This window comes from Vicia villosa, unplaced genomic scaffold (assembly GCF_029867415.1).
Source record: "Vicia villosa cultivar HV-30 ecotype Madison, WI unplaced genomic scaffold, Vvil1.0 ctg.000253F_1_1, whole genome shotgun sequence".
Classification (NCBI taxonomy): Eukaryota; Viridiplantae; Streptophyta; class Magnoliopsida; order Fabales; family Fabaceae; genus Vicia; species Vicia villosa.
This window is the reverse complement of record NW_026705106.1, coordinates 1,129,940-1,148,135: the sequence shown is the minus strand read 5'-3', so window position 1 is coordinate 1,148,135 and position 18,196 is coordinate 1,129,940. Positions and strand designations below refer to the sequence as shown.

Genomic DNA, 18,196 nt, shown 5'->3' with positions numbered 1-18,196 from the left:
CAGATTTTATTCACCAACAAACCCCACAAACCTTCACCCACTAGGAATATTCAATTCCGTTCCATGGACGTTATCGAACTCATCACTAACCCGCAACGCAAGAATGATTATGTGTAATTGTGTTGGAGATGATGAAGAACGAAGATGAGAAGCGTTTGTGTATCTTTCAGTCGTTGGTGTTACTTGAATAATTACCCTTGCACAATATATATGATTGCATAACAGTTAGAACCAAGAAAAACTGATTTTTGAACTTTCTTGATCAATTAGGTCGACCACTTGTAGTGCTTAGGTCGACCTAACAGAGCTTGCAGAATTTTGCTCCCAGTTAGGTCGACCTGTTGAAGGAGTAGGTCGACCAGAATCCTCTTCTGATGCATTCTGGGGACATTTTCACAGATTAGGTCGACCTAGTTGATGTGTAGGTCGACCTAACAGGCTGGTATGTAGAATTCATCAATTTAGGTCGACCTAAATGATGTGTGGGTCGACCTAGCAGGAGTATATGAATTTTTCTCCATTTTAGGTCGACCTGGGTTGATGGTAGGTCGACCTAAATGCTGCTTTTCTGCATTCTTCTTGTTTTGCTTGTGTTGAGTCAACCTTTAAACATATAAATATAATGGGTTGACCTATGAGTGATCAATGCTTGCTTTTCTTTAAGTTTTCTGCTTCCGTTTTGTTGTTTGAATGCTTATTTGAGTTTGCCATGAATCAAAAACATCTTTGAGTGTAATCTTGTATTCACATACTCCCCCTTTTTGATGATGGCAAACCATTCGTCTAAGCTTTGGTAGTAAGTGATAAAGACTCAACAAGGCTCCCCCGTACATCCAGCATCTATTTCTCAACCAAGCAATCTCTCCACAAAGCTCCCCCGTACACTCAGCATCTATTGTATCTATCTCCCCCTTTGACAACATCAAAAAGAGAGAAACAAAGAAAACAGAGTAGAAGAGTAACAAGAGAAATAAAGAATACCGGTAGTCATAGAGATAGATAACATGTAAGTGGTGAAATCATAAGAACTAAACCAACAACATACATAGTAGTTCAAGAGATTAATAAAGGAAAACAGAGAGTACTACATCATATAATGTTTTTAAAAAAAAACTTAATGACATGAAATGCAATGAAATGATGATATGATAAACACTATGTCCTAACGCCTGCCCCTTCTTCCTCTTCCTCTTTGAAATGTATGAGGTCGATCTTCTTCGACCTGTTCCAACAAATCCAGCACAGACATGTTAAGAGTGTTGAAGCTTTGGCTTAAGTTAGCATGGCGATGCAATGCCGTTTCCTCAAACTGATTCTGCCTTAATATGGAGTTGGATGCAAACGTTTCAAAATCGTTCCTTTGTTCCTGAACCAAGCCGTACAACGATTGATATTGACGTTGTTGTTCCTCATATCTATCTTGTTGAAGCTGCTGCATTGTTTGAAATTGAAGCTGTTGAGTTTCAAAGTTCTGCTGTTGTTGAAGTTGCATAGCTTCAAGCATAGATATTATGTTGGATTGATCAGGAGGAGGTGGAGCTGTGTATCCCCAAGGGATATCCTCTTGTTGTGGCGGAACATATCTCCAATTAGCATCTGTGTCATGAGCTGCGTCTTCCATGATATGATCCTCATCATTTGCTATTTCTTGATCATTTCCTTCTTCTTCATTTTCTGCAGTGTGACCAAATTCTGTAGGATCATCATAGTTGTAGATGACTTTTCCGGTCCCCTTTTGAATGAGATAATAGGTTCCCCTATTTGGATCCCAATGATATCCCATGAGGGTTAAGGTTGTTTGGGAAAAGTCCTGGTTCTGTTTCATGTTAATGTATGATAATCCATCGAGCTTCATGCCGAAATGGTTCACAATTGTTTGTATGATCGAGCCATAGCAAAGAGCAGTAGTCTTCTGCTTTACTTCCTCAAACTTAGCAGTTAGAAAGTGTGGCCAGTGCACACGTGTTCTGTTTTGGATCAAGTACATCAACACAATTTCATTCCTTTCAATTCTGGAAAATCCACCTGCTCGTGGTCGAATGACTCTTGAGATGACCCAATTTAGAAGCCTAGGATCTCTCTTCAGGTGACCGGCTGTTATTGTTTCATTAGGTTTGTCAAAGACGGAAGGATCTTTGAGGATAGACTTCATGTAGGCCACATGATCATAGATTCCCGGTACGTGCCCGTCTTCTATACGTAATTCATCGCCTACAATGTTGAGACCAAAGATACTAATCCAAGCACGTTTGTCAACGATATGAGATCTTGACCCCATCTTTAACCTAAAATTACAACCTGCCTCTCTTGTGAACCCTGCATAGAATGCCCTAACAGTGTTCTCACAGTATGGTGTGGCACATTCCAAAAGGGGATGAACATTTTGATGCTCAATAAGACTCACAACTTCAGGAATATGCATATTTTTAGCAACATGTTGGTTGAAAATATACTGCTTCACTACCTTCCTTTTCATTTGCCATTTTTCAAAATTATCTCTACAATCAGGGTGAACAAGGGCTACAGCACTTACCGGTTGTGAGGATGATCCAGATGCAACTTCCTTTCCCTTTCTTGATTTTGGAGGCATAGTTGTTGATGATTTTGTATGAGAAGGATGATTTTGAACAGATTTGAGTTTGAGGAGTTAGGGTTAGCCGTACCAAAAATGAAGAGAATGAGAGGGGATGAAAAGATGGAATGTTTTGAATGAATGAGAGTGGGTCGGGTCGACCTAACAGGCCCAAATTTGGAAAACTTAACGCAGTAGGTCGACCTAAAGTGTGGTTGGGTCGACCTAACAGAAGTAACATGAAAAATGACCAATTTAGGTCGACCTAAATTAGGAGTAGGTCGACGCAACTGGACCTTTTTAGTTTCTGTAAAGAAAATTCTTCTGTAGGTCGACTCAAATACAGAGTAGGTCGACCTAAGTTCCCTTAAATGATGAAAATGCCTTAGAAATGTTTCTATATGATGTATTTTTGCTTTGTCATTTTCTTGAATGCTCAAACATTGTATGTTATGAATGAAAATGATGAACACATATACACATGTAATTGAGAAGAGTAGGTAAGAACACATGAAGTCACTGTAAGCATGTTAATTGATAGCATATTATAGTATCAATAGAATTTTTGGAAGTGAACAATAGGCATGTTACCGCTTTCTCAATATGTAGGTGTTTTGTCATCATTGTGTGGAATCCTCTTGTCAGTGTGCCACACTCCTAGATTTGATGTTGCTTTGCCTTAATAGAATGTTTCATAACTGATTGCTTGATTTTGCGAAAAACTCATCTAGTCTTGATTACTTGATGTTCTCCTGGATGCGGGACAGGGTCCCAAACATTATTCTGCTTAGAATAGGTTTAAAACTTCTTGTGATGCAATTTGCCAATTGCACATCGAGTAACGAGTCTTTTGTGTTTTTCGGGTTAACTTGTATTTGTGATGTATCTTATACATTTGTGATGGCCAGGTCACCTACATCTCCTTTGCCAAGTATGGTTCTTCAGTCTGTCTTTATAGGTGACATACCAATAGTGGTATGTCTTCCTTTATGTGTCTTGAGCACCAGCTGTCAAGGAACCACCACCTTTCGGCGATGTCAAGACACTTTTCCTGCAAAATTAATTTAGAGTGGAAGGTCCCCAATCTTCATTGGGTCCTGGATGGTGAGTACACAATTTGTTGCACTTAGGCAACCATTGAAATACTCCTTTAGGAACTAAAATTCTCCTAAATTTGCATTTTTCAATGGTATGTCCCTTTTTGCAACAATAATGACAGGTAATATGATGAGAATATGGAGTTTTGCTAGTTGATACTTTTGGTACAAAAGTGTATTTACTATATAAAGGAGTATACGATCTTTTGAACTTATTTGGATCAACCGCAAAAGTCACTTTTGGTTGTAGAGCCTTGTCTAACTTGGCTTTTAGATCTCTTACTTCTTTTCGCCAAATGTGACATGTCTCACAACCAAACCATGATGTAGGATCTATTTCAACTTTGTCCTTTTGAATGTCTAGCATAGATTGTTTTAAAGCTTCCATATCCTTTTCGGTTTTCTCAACTTTTGATTCAAGATATGAAAATATTTTCTTATTTGAGGCCAAAAGTTTGAAAGCTTTAATTGCATCTCTATGTAATTCTTCAAACGCAAGTTTTAGTTGAGAATGAGATACCTTATCTACGAGTTCAGGTTTAAGATGACTTACAGCTTTCTTTTTCTTGTTTTGATGAGCCATGAAACATAGGTTTGCTGATTCTTCTTCATCGCTTGATGAGCTTTCACTAGATGAATCACTTTCCCATGCTATGTAAGCTCTTTTAGATTTGTTATGACCTTGGCTTTGGTTCTTCTCCTTTTCTTTCTTAAGATATGGACAATCCGGTTTGTAGTGACCGGCTTTCCCACAATTGAAGCAAAGACCTTTGATCTTTCCTTTGTTGTCGTCATCTTGTTTGAACATGTTTGATTGCTTTCTATAGTTGATCAAGCCTTTGTCGGAATGTTTTGCTCCATTTTTCTTTAGATATTTGTTGTATCTTCGCACAAACAGTCCCATTTCCTCATCATCGGAGTCTTCGTCATCACTTGTGTCACTATCCTTTGGCTCTCGTTTTGAGGTCTTCGAGCTCGAAGCTTTTAGAGCTATTGACTTCTTCTCTACCTCTTTCTCCATGTTCTTTTCTTTCTTTGTCCTCTTCTCATGCATGTCAAGGCATTTAAGATGCTGTTCATGTTCCTCTAGTTTACCAAAAAGAGTGGTAATGTCTAAAGTGTTGAGATCATTTGCTTCCTTAATTGCTGTAACTTTGGGTTGCCATTCCCTGTTCAAACATCTTAAGATTTTGTTAGTAGCAACTGCATTGGAAACAGGTCTATCAAGAGAATTTAATCGATTTTTCAGATGAACGAATATTTTCTGCATGTTTTCGATGGATTCACCATCTTCCATGTGGAAAAGTTCGAACTCTTGAGTTAGCGTATTGATCCTAGCTAGTTTGACATCATCCGTTCCCTCGTGGGCAACTTGCAATGTGTCCCACATAGCTTTAGCTGATCTACAATGGGAAACGCGATAGTATTCATCAACTCCTAGAGCTGAGATTAGAATGTTTCTCGCTTTCCAGTCGTATGCATATTTCTTTTCATCTTCAGCATTCCAAGTATCTTCTGGTTTTGGAACAACTGCACCAGCTGCATTTGTCATGGTGATCTAGAATGGACCATTGACAATAGCTGTCCAGATGTTCCTATCAATTGCATTGATATGGACACACATACAATCCTTCCAATAGCCGTAGTTTTCGCCGTTGAGAACTGGAGCTCTATTATGAGCCCCTTTAGGTCCGGAAGCCATCTTTCCAATAAGTGTTTCACGTAGCACGGAATAAACCAGAGCTCTTGATGCCACTTGTTAGACGCTGGCCTAAGGATCTAGAGGGGGGTGAATAGATCCAACACAGTTTTTCCGGGATTTTTACAGACTATAGCGAAAGCGGTTCTGAATCGACTTGCGTCTATTCCGGACCGCTATTGCAAAGGGTTATATGTGTTACAAAACCACAAGATATTCGAAATTCCGGATAAGGAGATATGCTATCGAATCAATACGTGTCACAACTGAATATCAATTAACTTCTAGATTGACAAACTTTGATTTACAATGCAGTAAGGTGAATTAAGCAAATAGACAAACACTTGGTGACAATATTCAAATTGATGCTAATTCAAGATGTGGTGAATTGTGATGTTTATGCAGAACTTTTAATTCACAATTTTAACACTTGAATCATTGATCAATTTAGCAACTATACCAATTATGAACAGAATGTAAATGAAAAAGTAAAAGCGACAAGAACACGATATTTGTTTAGGCAGTTCGTCGATCGTCCTCGCTACGACTACGTCTGCCCCCAATTCCAAATTGAAATTGGGTAATCTTTCATTAATGTTGAAAGTAGTATATACAAAGAAGATAACAAAGCGATAAACGATAAACCAATTATGTCGATCCTTTGAATCTTCTTCCCCCTTAATCTTGAGCCAGATCAAGGTTATCCAAGAGCTTCACTTTGATTCCCTTCTGCAGTGTCTTGATTCCTTGAACTCCCCGTTCCTCAATCGTTACACTCAGCCGAATCCTCAATGAACGCCTCTTGATAAAAACCCCCAAGAACCACCCGTCGTGGAGGACAAAACCCGCAGATTTTATTCACCAACAAACCCCACAAACCTTCACCCACTAGGAATCTTCAATTCCGTTCCATGGACGTTATCGAACTCATCACTAACCCGCAACGCAAGAATGATTATGTGTAATTGTGTTGGAGATGATGAAGAACGAAGATGAGAAGCGTTTGTGTATCTTTCAGTCGTTGGTGTTACTTGAATAATTACCCTTGCACAATATATATGATTGCATAACAGTTAGAACCAAGAAAAACTGATTTTTGAACTTTCTTGATCAATTAGGTCGACCACTTGTAGTGCTTAGGTCGACCTAACAGAGCTTGCAGAATTTTGCTCCCAGTTAGGTCGACCTGTTGAAGGAGTAGGTCGACCAGAATCCTCTTCTGATGCATTCTGGGGACATTTTCACAGATTAGGTCGACCTAGTTGATGTGTAGGTCGACCTAACAGGCTGGTATGTAGAATTCATCAATTTAGGTCGACCTAAATGATGTGTGGGTCGACCTAGCAGGAGTATATGAATTTTTCTCCATTTTAGGTCGACCTGGGTTGATGGTAGGTCGACCTAAATGCTGCTTTTCTGCATTCTTCTTGTTTTGCTTGTGTTGAGTCAACCTTTAAACATATAAATATAATGGGTTGACCTATGAGTGATCAATGCTTGCTTTTCTTTAAGTTTTCTGCTTCCGTTTTGTTGTTTGAATGCTTATTTGAGTTTGCCATGAATCAAAAACATCTTTGAGTGTAATCTTGTATTCACATGTACCAATTGCGTCAGTATTATTTGTCTGAAAATAAATCTCAAATAAACAATGTGTGAAGTGATAAACAGTATTTGGCGTTTGTGTAAGAATAAATTCAACAGCGAACCAAAATACCGTACAAAAACATTCTAAAAAACTGAGTATTCATAAAATCAGGATATTTATGAAATAAAATCCAAGATTATATGAAACTCCCAATTTTTAGACAGAAGTCTGTTGCCTTCTCTCTGAAAAAGATGCGGGCAAATTTTGCGGTATAACAACTCTTCTGACAACAATCCTGAATAAATTAGAATTTCTATTCTGCACACCTAAGAAACTTATTAGAAACAAAATTATTTACATGTAAAATATATGTATTGTTATCATCAAAACTTAAGGATTGGATGCATAACCAAATCTTATTCTAACATTATTGAGTGGAATTTCCTTTTAAAAGTATTGAGAACTTTTGGTTTCAATGATAAATTATGTGGTTGGATTGAGGCAATATTAAAATCTGCTAGGTTACCTATTTCCATAAATGGCAAACCAGAAGGCTTCTTTGAATGTCAAAGAGGGGTGAGGAAAGGGGACCCCTTTACTTCTTTGAAGGCTTAGCTGAAGAGGTGCTTAGCAGGTCAATTGATAAGTTGGTCACAAGTGGTAACTTGAATCTGATTAAAGGTCCTAGAGGCACCTTTGTCCCGTCTCACATTCTCTATGCTGATGATGTGAGGATTTTTTTTGTAAAAGCAAGATATCTAACATCCATTCTTTAATGAACCTCTTCACTAATTATGCAACCATATAAGGTCAAGTAAAAAACCTACCAAATCCACAATCTATGCAGGTGTTATATCTCAACAAAGGATTTATGCTCTCGCCCCTTTGCTTGGTTTCTCAATTGGATCCTTGCCCTTCATCTATTTAGGAATACCTATTTTTAAAGGAAAACCTAAATCAGCTTTGCTCCATCCAATAGGTGACAGAATCAAAACTAAACTCTCAACATGGAAAGCTTTTCTTCTCTCCTCTCCATGGATGGTAGAGTTTAGCTGGTTAGAAGTGTTATAACTTTATGGTTTATTCTTGGCCAGTGGAACTTCTTTAAAATATTAATCTTTGGTTAAGAAGCTTTATTTGGAGTGGAGATATTCAAACTAGAAAGATCGTCGCATTGGCGTGGCATAAAGTTTGTAAACCATTTGATGAAAAAGGTTTGGCATTAGATCAATTAGATCAATCAATGAGGCTGCAACCCTCAAACTCACTTGGGATATGTTTCACTCTAATCTGCAGTGGGCTTCCTTTCTCAGAAGTAGGGTAGTTAGAAGCAAGGGCATGATCAACTATCATATCTTTTCTAGTATATGGAGTGGCTTGAAGCATTATGTTGGATTGGTCAATTCCAATAGCAGTTGGCAGCTAGGCAATGGTCAAAAGATTAACTTCTGGAATGATGATTGGATTGGTACCACAATTGTAGAAACCTTATAAGTTCCTCCCATAATCAGAGATAACTTGTAAGCCAAGGTATCCGATTTCATTTGCAACAGTTCCTGGTCTTTCCCAGCAGAGCTCCTGACTTTATTTCCCTAAATTCCAAAAATTGTCAAAGATATGGATATTCCTCTAGACGCTGGACCTGATATGCTCAGATAGATACATACTTCTAATGGAGATCTGTCTATGAAAGAAGCCTACAAATTCTTAAACACTCCAGGTCAAACTATTATTTGGGCTAAGGATATATGGAACATAGCAATACCGTCATCCAAGTCCGTTCTTATTTGGAAATTTCCGCACAATAAAGTAGCTACTAATGATATTATAATAAGGAAAGGAATTACAATTGCTTCTATGAGTAGTTTGTGCAAAGCTCAAACTGAAACAGTGGTGCATATTTTTTGTGAATGTCCATATGCGCAACATATTTGGACCTGGCTTAGCAATACTCTTAACTTTCATCTCAATTGTGACAATGTCTTCAATATTCTGAATTCTATCCGCAGATCCTGGTCGGCTCAGGTTAAGGTGGTCATTTTAGCTGCTATTATATTTGCAGTCAACAACATATGGCAAAGTAGAAACCAAGCCAGATATGATAACAGGACACCTCATTGGAGGTCTGTAATCAACAATATTTTATCACTTGTGTCAATCTCTAGAAATTTTTCTAAGTGCACTTCTTTGGTCTCAATGGAAAATTTTCGAATCTTAAAAGCATTTAATGTGATTATTTGTCCTCTAGAAGCTCCTAAAATCATGTAAGTGTTTTGGACTCCCCCCACAATCCCTAGGATTAAATGTAACAACAATGAAGCTGCGTTGGGAGTTCCGTGTTCTGCTGCGAGTGGTGGTATTTCAGGAATCATGAGTCTAGGTTCCTTGGTTGCTTTATTAGTAACGCAAGTATTTCTTATGCATTTAATGCTGAGCTCATTGGTGCTATGAAAGTTATCGAAATCTCCGTTCAAATGGGGTGGACTTTTCTCTAGTTAGAAACAGACTCTAAATTGGTCTGTCAAGCTTTTTCAAACCCCCTTATGGTTCCTTGGAACTTAAGGAATATGTGGTTAAACTGTATTCAATTAGCTTCCAACATGACGTTCACGATCTCCCACATATTCAGAAAAGGCAATCACTATGCGAATAAGTTGACCAACTTAAAATTATCTATTCAAGGTGATCATTGGTGGAACGCTATCCCAGACTCAGTCAAGTTCGACTTTGCTCATAAACGTTTTGGTCAAATTTATTATCGATTCTGTTAATGTAAGAGGGTTTTCGATTTCTTGTCTCCCTCTTTTATTGTGTATTTTTTTTTAATTATTAATCTTATCCACATATATTGCACACCTTTAATTAAAATTAAAAAAAAAAAAACTAAAGAGTAGAGACTGAGAAAACACTTGACTCTCTCGGAAGAAAAGAAAGAAATGGCACTGGTAACAAACACTCCAACCATCAATGAAGAACCAATCATCGCCGAGGTCGACATGGGTTCCGATTTCAATGAACTCACCGTTCGAGCCACTGTTGTTCAGGCCTCCACCGTCTTCTACGACACTCCCGCCACTTTAGGTCCTCTTACTCCCCATCTCTAATTCATCCAATCACCATCCTTTTCTTTCAGAAATGATTATAATCTGAAACCCTTTCTCGTTTCGATGTTGAATTGTTTTCTGATTTCTGAATATTTTGGTTGCAGATAAGGCTGAGAGATTGCTGGCTGAAGCAGCTAGCTATGGGTCCCAGCTTGTTGTGTTTCCAGAAGCTTTTATTGGTGGCTATCCGCGTGGTTCTAGTTTTGGTGTTACTATTGGTAACCGCACAGCCAAGGGTAGAGAAGAGTTCAGGAAGTATCGTTTAGCGGCCATTGATGTTCCTGGTAAGAGCTTAGTTTAGATCAAAGAAATCACTACCTTAGGAGTTATTTAATTTGTAGCTATGCATTTGTATATTTGTGTTGTTTTTAGATGGTGGAAAATAGACTTAGGTGGTTTGGATATGTGGAGAGAAGTTTTGTAGGATTATGTGGGAAAGAGAGTAGATCAGAGGGAGAGAAGTAAAACAACAAGAGATAGAGGAAGACCTAGAAAAACTATAACAGAAGTTATTAAGAAAGATCTCAAGATTAACGATTTGGATAGAAGTATGGTACTAGATAGAATATTATGGTGGAAATTGATCCATGTAGTCGACCCCACTTAATATGATAAGATTTGGTTGTTGTTGTTGTATTGGTACATTTTATCAAAGTTAAGACCTCTCATTTATTGTTAAAGTTTTGTTTTACGCATCAACTCCCGTTGCTGCATATTGGCTGTGAGAAATATGAAGAAATTTGATCAGTTTGACTGTATACATTTGTTTACTTATTCTAGTCGTTAGTCTGCTGACATTTCTTGATTTAGTCCAAGAATTTTACTTAGACTAGTTGTTAGTCTGCTGGTATGAGTACAAACTGAGGCTCACATTTTATGAATGAGTTTGTATCTTTAAATAATTCCATTTTATTAATGAAACTTCTCTATTAATCTTTTGACCTTTATTGATTTTTCCTTTGTAACAAAGAATCAATCTGATGTCACCTTCAAATTGGAGGGGGGAAATCCCAGGATGGCTTTTTTTTTTTGTATAAAAATTTCAACGTTAAAATGTTCACACATTGATGATTTTAACAGATCCGAGCTGCTGTCCGCATACACATTCTAGTAACAAATATTGTAATTATTGCTGTAGGTCCTGAGGTGGATAGATTGGCAGCAATGGCAGAAAAGTATAAAGTACATTTAGTGATCGGTGTGATAGAGAGGGATGGCTACACACTTTATTGTACTGTCCTCTTCTTTGATTCTCATGGTCATTACTTAGGAAAGCACAGAAAAATCATGCCAACAGCAATCGAACGGGTTATATGGGGTTTTGGAGATGGATCAACCATTCCAGTGTTTGAAACTCCAATTGGAAAAATAGGTGCTGCCATTTGTTGGGAGAATAAGATGCCACTATTAAGAACAGCAATGTATGCTAAAGGTTAGGAATTTTGCCTTTGATTTTTTTGTCTTCCATTTACATGCTATTTTGAATGACCAACATTGTATAGTTCTTTTGATAAACAAAAAAATTGTATAGTATTCGGGGCCTTTTTGGATTGAGTTTATCTACTACTATAGTACATGTGACACTATTTGGTAGGTAGAGGCAGAGCTTATGGAAACAACTTATGGCATTTCCATTAAATGTTTCTATCCAAATACCATAAGCTCTTCAGGATAGCTTAAGAAAACAGTTTGATTTTGTTTGATTTTATTTTTTGACATAAATAGTTTATCCACACACTTAAATGGTTAGCACTTATGCTATAAGAGCTTAATTAAGATGTTTTAACCAAACATGGTCGATTTGGATAAACTCCCCTTAGCAGCGGCATTAGATATTGCATATGCCGGTAATGAAGCTGTTTGTTTACATAGCTAAATCGATGGTATTTGGTTTTAACAGGTGTGGAAATATATTGTGCACCAACTGCTGATTCCAGGGACTTATGGCAAGCATCGATGGCCCATATTGCACATGAAGGTGGATGTTTTGTTTTATCTGCAAACCAGTTCTGTAGGAGGAAGGATTATCCTCCTGCTCCAGAGCATGTTTTTGAAGGTTTAGAAGATGACCTCACACCCGATTCTGTTGTATGTGCTGGAGGTAGTGTCATTATATCACCATCAGGGGCTGTTTTGGCTGGACCAAATTATGAGGGTGAGGCGCTGATAACAGCAGACCTAGGTATGTCTGTCGTCCATGGTTGATATTTACACTAGTTGTTTGTACTTCGTTGCAGAGAGTATTGCTTTCTTTTAATGCATGTCCAGCTGCGAGTAAGCATTGATTGTTACCCAGCACATTTCTGGTACATTGTGCCAGACATGGTTACCGGTATCTTTATCTTACAATACATGCAAGTTGTATCTTGATTTGATACTAAATTGAAATCAATTGATACAAATCGCTAGTGTGTATCTATCTGTGCATGATTCTTATCTTGAATCTCAATTCATTACGATGAAATCCCAATTCACTATGACGAATCTTTAGTGTAGCCAACCTCAATTTTTGTCAACTTTGTATAACCAGCAACTTTTCTTTTGGTGTTTGATATATGACTTGACTCTTGAATCATTTTGAGCTTCATATATGAAATATCAACTTATAATCTTGTTATGTTACTTGTTTTTTTACTTAAAAGTAACATACTTTATTAGCAACTTATTTTACGACTCATAATAAGATTTGATTCACAATTGGAAAAACGTTCTTCCAATTCACGATCAGAAATATGATTTGATGACTATGTTCTAGACTAGCGGGTTAGTATGAGTAATAGGAATTTTGGATTCAAGTGTATTAGGTTTGTCATCTTATTAGGATGGATGGAATTGCATTAGTATGACCCCACAAATTTTTTACCTAGATTATTATTGTATTACTTACACTCTTCTATATTTAAATCTGTTATTATGACACTACTAACTTCAAGACTCTAGCTTATTTGATCCAGTTTTCATCTAATTTAGTTGGTTGAAATATGTTAGAAAATTTTTATGAAAAATGCAAAAAATTGTATGAAGTATTTTAAGCCTCCGTTCTTTCTTTCAATATTTTGAAGTTCAGTTGGATTAAACATTATAAAGAAGATAATTACACTTGAACTATTAGGAACCAACCAAATGAAACTTCATAGTTGGAAATATACGTTCATCTTCGATACCATATAAAAATGGCTAATATATGAAAATAGCCCAGCTAAGCTAAAGAATCTCAATGTGTTGTTTATTTTCCGAACAACGATTAATCATAGGTAGTTTTATTGACATGTCTCTTGGGCTCTCTTGAGTTCTATCATGAAGAATTGCTTTTAATGTCATACTTTTCCGTAGTATCATTGACATGAGAGTTTGCCTTTATGAGTTGAATGCTACGCCCTGACATTTGAAACTTATGTGCAGATCTCGGGGAAATAGCAAGAGCTAAGTTTGATTTTGATGTTGTTGGACACTATGCAAGACCTGAAGTGCTCAGCTTGATTGTCAAGGACCATCCAACAAATCCAGTTACTTTTGCCTCGACATCAACAAAAACTGAAGAGAAGACCAAGTAGTTTCTTCCTTTCACGGTCAGCAACTCCTGAACCGCCAGTTATGAATTTGTCATCGTTTTAGCCTACTCGGTTTAGGCTTATCTAATAAAATAAGCTCTTGCACATATGTTGGTTCAGTTGAACTTATTAAAATGTCTTTGAATAATTGGAAAATTCTACTACAGAAGGAAGCATTTAAAAAGATAATCACAGTTTTCATATAAAAAAGTGATAAATGCTCAAATTATGTTTGTAATCTGCATGTTTATTCAAACACGTTGTAAGCTTTCACATAATACAAAGCAATTGAAGTGATTCTCGTTTCTACCAACTACGTTTTACTGATTTATTAAGCTTGCTTATTTCAAGTCACAACATCCTATAACAATAATCACACAATTGAGTAAAGTTATTCTGTTGGAAAGGTTTCAAACCACTTTGAACAATTTTAGAGGATTACCTTTGTTGGATTTACCCAATAAGAAAACCAAAGATGCAATCAGAACATAGAAAAACCTATGTTTAAACTGTATAATGGGTAACCCAACGGATTAAAGTAGTATTCTAACAGGTAAAAATATCCTTTTATATTTTCACAAATCATGTATTTTTCACTATATGAAGTTGAATTGAACATATAAAGAGAAGGTTAGTCTTAGAATTTGGGCTGGACTTGTTGCGTTAATATAAATGATGGGTGGTCCTGATAGGGGAAACATGATAGATAGGAGTGGCCCAATGGATTTTGAATAGACTTATGTTCGGGCCTAACTCAACCGTATAAAATCGACTTGTAAGTTGAAATTTCCTCCACATATAAACATATTTTCAAGCCATATTTGATTCGATCTGTGACTCTTAACAATTAGTATTTCAATTATGTATAAACATAAAAATATGCTAGAATGTAGAAACACTCTCAATAGGTTACTGTTACTTATATTCTTTTAAGTCTATTTTCTCTTTTAAAAAATACAAGTGGAAGGGTAAATATGGAAATAGGGGCTATGTTAAATAGGTGTAGGGTCCACCTATAAAAGTTCTTGTAACACCATCTCAGAATGGCCCACTTCAACGATGGTTGATCCAAGATCCAAGCAGAGGCAACATAAGATTACAGAATTCAAATTTTCGAATAGTTGTAATTGGAACTGTCCAATAATAATGTTATATTTCACAGGCTGTCACAATCAATACTTGCTGCATTTAAGTCACAACCATACATTCTCAAATATAATTGAGTCCCCATAATTTAGTAGCAGACTCATTTGTTCTTATTTCATTTGTATGGAACCCAAAATGCTCCATTATTTTTTTCTTTTGGAATTATTAAGGAAATCACATGTTAGTGGCTAGCCAACAATTTTCATACAGGTGGATCAAACAACTTGTTAAACATTTACCTGTTTCTTGCATATAGCTTTAACAAATATCACAATGTCACATATTATAGCACCGACACCTCTGAAAAAAGGTGCATTGGTGTCCGAAACCGACACCAACACTTATAATTACGTTTGATTTATTTATTTTTCCAAATTAGTACCGGTATCAACGCGTTAGAGTCGGTATCCATGCTTCGTAGCATATTAACAATGATAAGTTGTGAACATATTCAATACATGAAAGACATCATTTACAATTTGGAACAAAAATAAAAATAATAGGAGCTATCAATGATAATAAGTTGCTAACTATCACTATCAAAACTCTTTAAGTAACATCTTGGTTTTTTCACTTCAGCTTCTTGCTTCAAATTGCCACCCTCAAATGCAAGAAGAATATTTTCTTCAGCTTCTTCATTAGTACACTGCAAAATTAACTGTTGATCCTTTCTTTGAACAGGATTGGCGCCTGAAATAGACCTATTGCTTGGAGTTCCTTCCTTATCGTCTTGTATCCGAGCTCGAGAGAGAAATTCATTTGAAGTGTCGGGATCAGAATGATCGCAACCTTCTTGAATATTTATATCCAAATCCCTTTTCTTAAAGCTGGAATTTCTCTTATTGAAGCAAATACTTCCCCATTGAATTCTCTCAGAAAAGGATTTCCTCCCTGTGCTCTCTTTGTCAGTTGAAACTCTTTTCGAGTCATTTTGAGCATCCTTTTCGTTTGTGTAACTCCAGTCATAGCCTCTACTGTCATTATTCATGTTTAATTCAATCGAAACAAGATCACTGCCTTCCTCATCCGAATCGTGCAGTTTATCCGCATTTCGAATTCCCTGACAAATGGTATTGAAATAAGTCTCAAGGTCATTGAATTTTGTACTCTCGGGAGAAACATCTCCATTTTCTTCATCTCTAATTCTCATAAAGTCCTCGAGCTCGTTTCTCAGCTTTTCTAGGAAATCATTTTTCTCCTCGAATTGATATTTAGCTTCCGAAAGCTTCATCTGGACTCTCTCCTCACGCAAAATATCTGCTAACTGAAGCATTTCCCTCTCCTTTTCCACCTCTTCTAGAACTTTAACCGACTCCTTTTTCAGTTCTTCCACATGCGCTCTGTCTTCCCCAATACCTCTAGCTAGTTCATCGCAAACTTGCTCGAGAATCTCTTTCGCACGTTTCTCCCTCTCGAGCTCTTTGCATACTTCCAAGTGTGAAGCTTTAACACTAGCCATTTCAATGGCAATCTTCTTATTCAACCTTTCAGTTTGCGTTCTCAACTTCTTCTCCACCTTAAGCTCTTCAGATACATTTTTAATGGCATCATGAACCTTCTCTCTTTCTCTCGTCTTCCATGCAGCTTTTTCTTCTGCAAAACGCTTCATCATGTACTCAGCGTCGTACTGATTTGAGTTTGAGCGTTCTTCTTGGATCAGTTTATCAACCTGGCCACAAACGCGCTCAAGCTCACTTCCGAGGGCCAAGACAAGGGCCATTGTCGATGATTGCTTCTCTCGATGACACATTTGATTTAAAACCTTAAGAATCTTCTTCGATGTCGATAGACTACTTCTAGCTTCCTTTAGACGGCTTTTAACTCCATCCTTATTTTTGTAGCAATTCTCCTGCAATTCATGTTCTAAATAGTTCAAAAAATACACAAATAATGTATTTTTGACATCAAAATTTTGATGTCAAAAAATCATCTCTTTCTATTTAGTATGACAAATTTACTTACTATAAACCTTTGTAGCACCGACACCTCTAAAAAAGGATGTGTCAATATCGGTGTCTGAAACCGACACCGACACTTGTGATTAAATTTAATTTATTCATTTTTCAAATTATTACCGACATCAACACGTCAGTATCGGTGTTGTATTTTCGGTGTTTGTGCTTCATAGCTATAAAACTGTACCTCAATTGAACTGGAACTGATATGGGCATCCACACCAGAACGATGTGGATGAGATAATCCTGACACTGTTCTTCTGTAACCATCACTTTCAAATCCTTTCATTCTCTGCATAATCAAAACAACAAAAATATAAACACATAGCTTCAAACCAGACCCAATAACCCATCACTCATAAAATAACATTTTTTTATAGCAATTTACCTCTGTAGTAGGACTGTTGCATGGATCTGACATTTGTGACCTTAACAAACCTGATCTAGACAAGCTCACAGCTTTTTCTCTGCTTTTCATACTTGTTTCCTTGCAGGTTCTCATTTGGTCAACCTCAAACTTCTTTTTGACCCTTGAAGGAATCAAATCATTCATTTCCCACAAAGTAGCAGCAAGTTTTCTAGCTGAAACAGAAACCTCTTTCTCTTTATCTTTGAAAGGTAACCCTGAAGCAGAAGAATGAAAAACCTGTTCAGTAGTAGTAGTATCCATAGAAGGAGAACTAGTAGCACTAGTCTTCCACAGTGGAACTGGTGTGGTTGTCCCTCCTTTCTTTCCAACCAAAATAGCCCTCTTGAATCTGTATTTTCTTGCCAATGATGAAGAAGAGGAGGAAGAACAGTTTCTCTTCCTGATTTTGTTGTCTTTTACACCTCCTTTAATGTTGTTGGTTTGATTATTATTATTATTATGACAAGAGGACATGGTGATGAAAACTGTGTTCTCTTCTGGAACTTGTTTGATTCACATGAAGACTATGGTTAATAACAGTGATAGTTGCAAAAAGTTCATGAGAACAAGGTGATAGTAGAAGTCACTACATGTGTAAAGTAAGGGAAATCTTGTGAAGGTGAAGGGTGTAAACTGTTTTTAGTTTAATGGTTATTTGGATTTGTAGGAAAAGTCTCTTAAAAAGACGGAAAGAGATGACGTGGCAGACACGTGAGGGGCATGTGTATTGAATGAGGGACATGCATGTGTTTTTTCAATGTTGTAAGAAATGTTCTTCCATGCTAATAGCATGTGCTGTGAGTGTGTATGAATAGTTATATCAGTATATTATTGACTTCATTCTCTGTATTGCATTTGATTCATATCCACTCTGCTATAATAATATTTTATATATTGCTCTTAATTATTTTCTTATTCTTCATCTCACCTGGAATGTTCCTCAAATCTGTCATTAATTCAACTATAACAGCGTTTTTTTCTTGTCATTAGTCCTAAGACAAAATTTATTTTTATAATATTAAGTTCAATCATAACATTTTTTATATAATTCCAGCATGATTAATTTGTAGCATAAAGA

At 36.7% G+C, this 18,196-nt stretch overlaps 2 protein-coding genes across 4 annotated transcripts; one reads left to right on the top strand and one right to left on the bottom strand.

Annotated features, from left to right (window-relative positions):
• Window positions 1-9,832: 9,832 nt before the first annotated feature.
• Window positions 9,833-17,342, top strand: LOC131625996 (bifunctional nitrilase/nitrile hydratase NIT4B). Of its 3 annotated transcripts, none has more exons than XM_058896825.1 (6): window positions 9,833-10,034; window positions 10,162-10,341; window positions 11,196-11,489; window positions 11,958-12,239; window positions 13,460-13,626; window positions 17,204-17,342. In XM_058896825.1, exons 1-5 carry the CDS (start codon window positions 9,890-9,892, stop codon window positions 13,609-13,611), a joined length of 1,053 nt encoding a protein of 350 aa, XP_058752808.1. In that variant the 5' UTR covers window positions 9,833-9,889; the 3' UTR covers window positions 13,612-13,626; window positions 17,204-17,342. The 3 variants fall into 3 exon arrangements, with proteins under 3 accessions (XP_058752808.1, XP_058752809.1, XP_058752807.1); XM_058896826.1 differs by lacking the exon at window positions 17,204-17,342 and adding an exon at window positions 15,436-15,453; XM_058896824.1 differs by lacking the exon at window positions 17,204-17,342 and having other exon boundaries at window positions 13,460-13,921.
• LOC131625994 (uncharacterized protein At5g41620-like) lies at window positions 15,194-17,603 on the bottom strand. The gene is made up of 3 exons (XM_058896823.1): window positions 17,098-17,603; window positions 16,897-17,001; window positions 15,194-16,603 (listed from the first exon to the last, which is right to left on the bottom strand). The coding sequence occupies exons 1-3, from the start codon at window positions 17,590-17,592 to the stop codon at window positions 15,281-15,283; spliced, it is 1,923 nt and encodes a 640-aa protein (XP_058752806.1). The 5' UTR covers window positions 17,593-17,603; the 3' UTR covers window positions 15,194-15,280.
• Between the last annotated feature and the right edge of the window lie 593 nt (window positions 17,604-18,196).

Coding starts and splice junctions, on each gene's coding strand:
- LOC131625996 (XM_058896825.1), top strand. CDS start 9,890: ATGGCACTGGTAACAAACACTCCAACCATCAATGAAGAACCAATCATC. Junction 10,342..11,195: donor AGCGGCCATTGATGTTCCTG/GTAAGAGCTTAG, acceptor TTATTGCTGTAG/GTCCTGAGGTGGATAGATTG. Junction 12,240..13,459: donor GCTGATAACAGCAGACCTAG/GTATGTCTGTCG, acceptor ACTTATGTGCAG/ATCTCGGGGAAATAGCAAGA.
- LOC131625994 (XM_058896823.1), bottom strand. CDS start 17,592: ATGTCCTCTTGTCATAATAATAATAATAATCAAACCAACAACATTAAA. Junction 17,002..17,097: donor GCAACAGTCCTACTACAGAG/GTAAATTGCTAT, acceptor TTGATTATGCAG/AGAATGAAAGGATTTGAAAG. Junction 16,604..16,896: donor TCAGTTCCAGTTCAATTGAG/GTACAGTTTTAT, acceptor CATGAATTGCAG/GAGAATTGCTACAAAAATAA.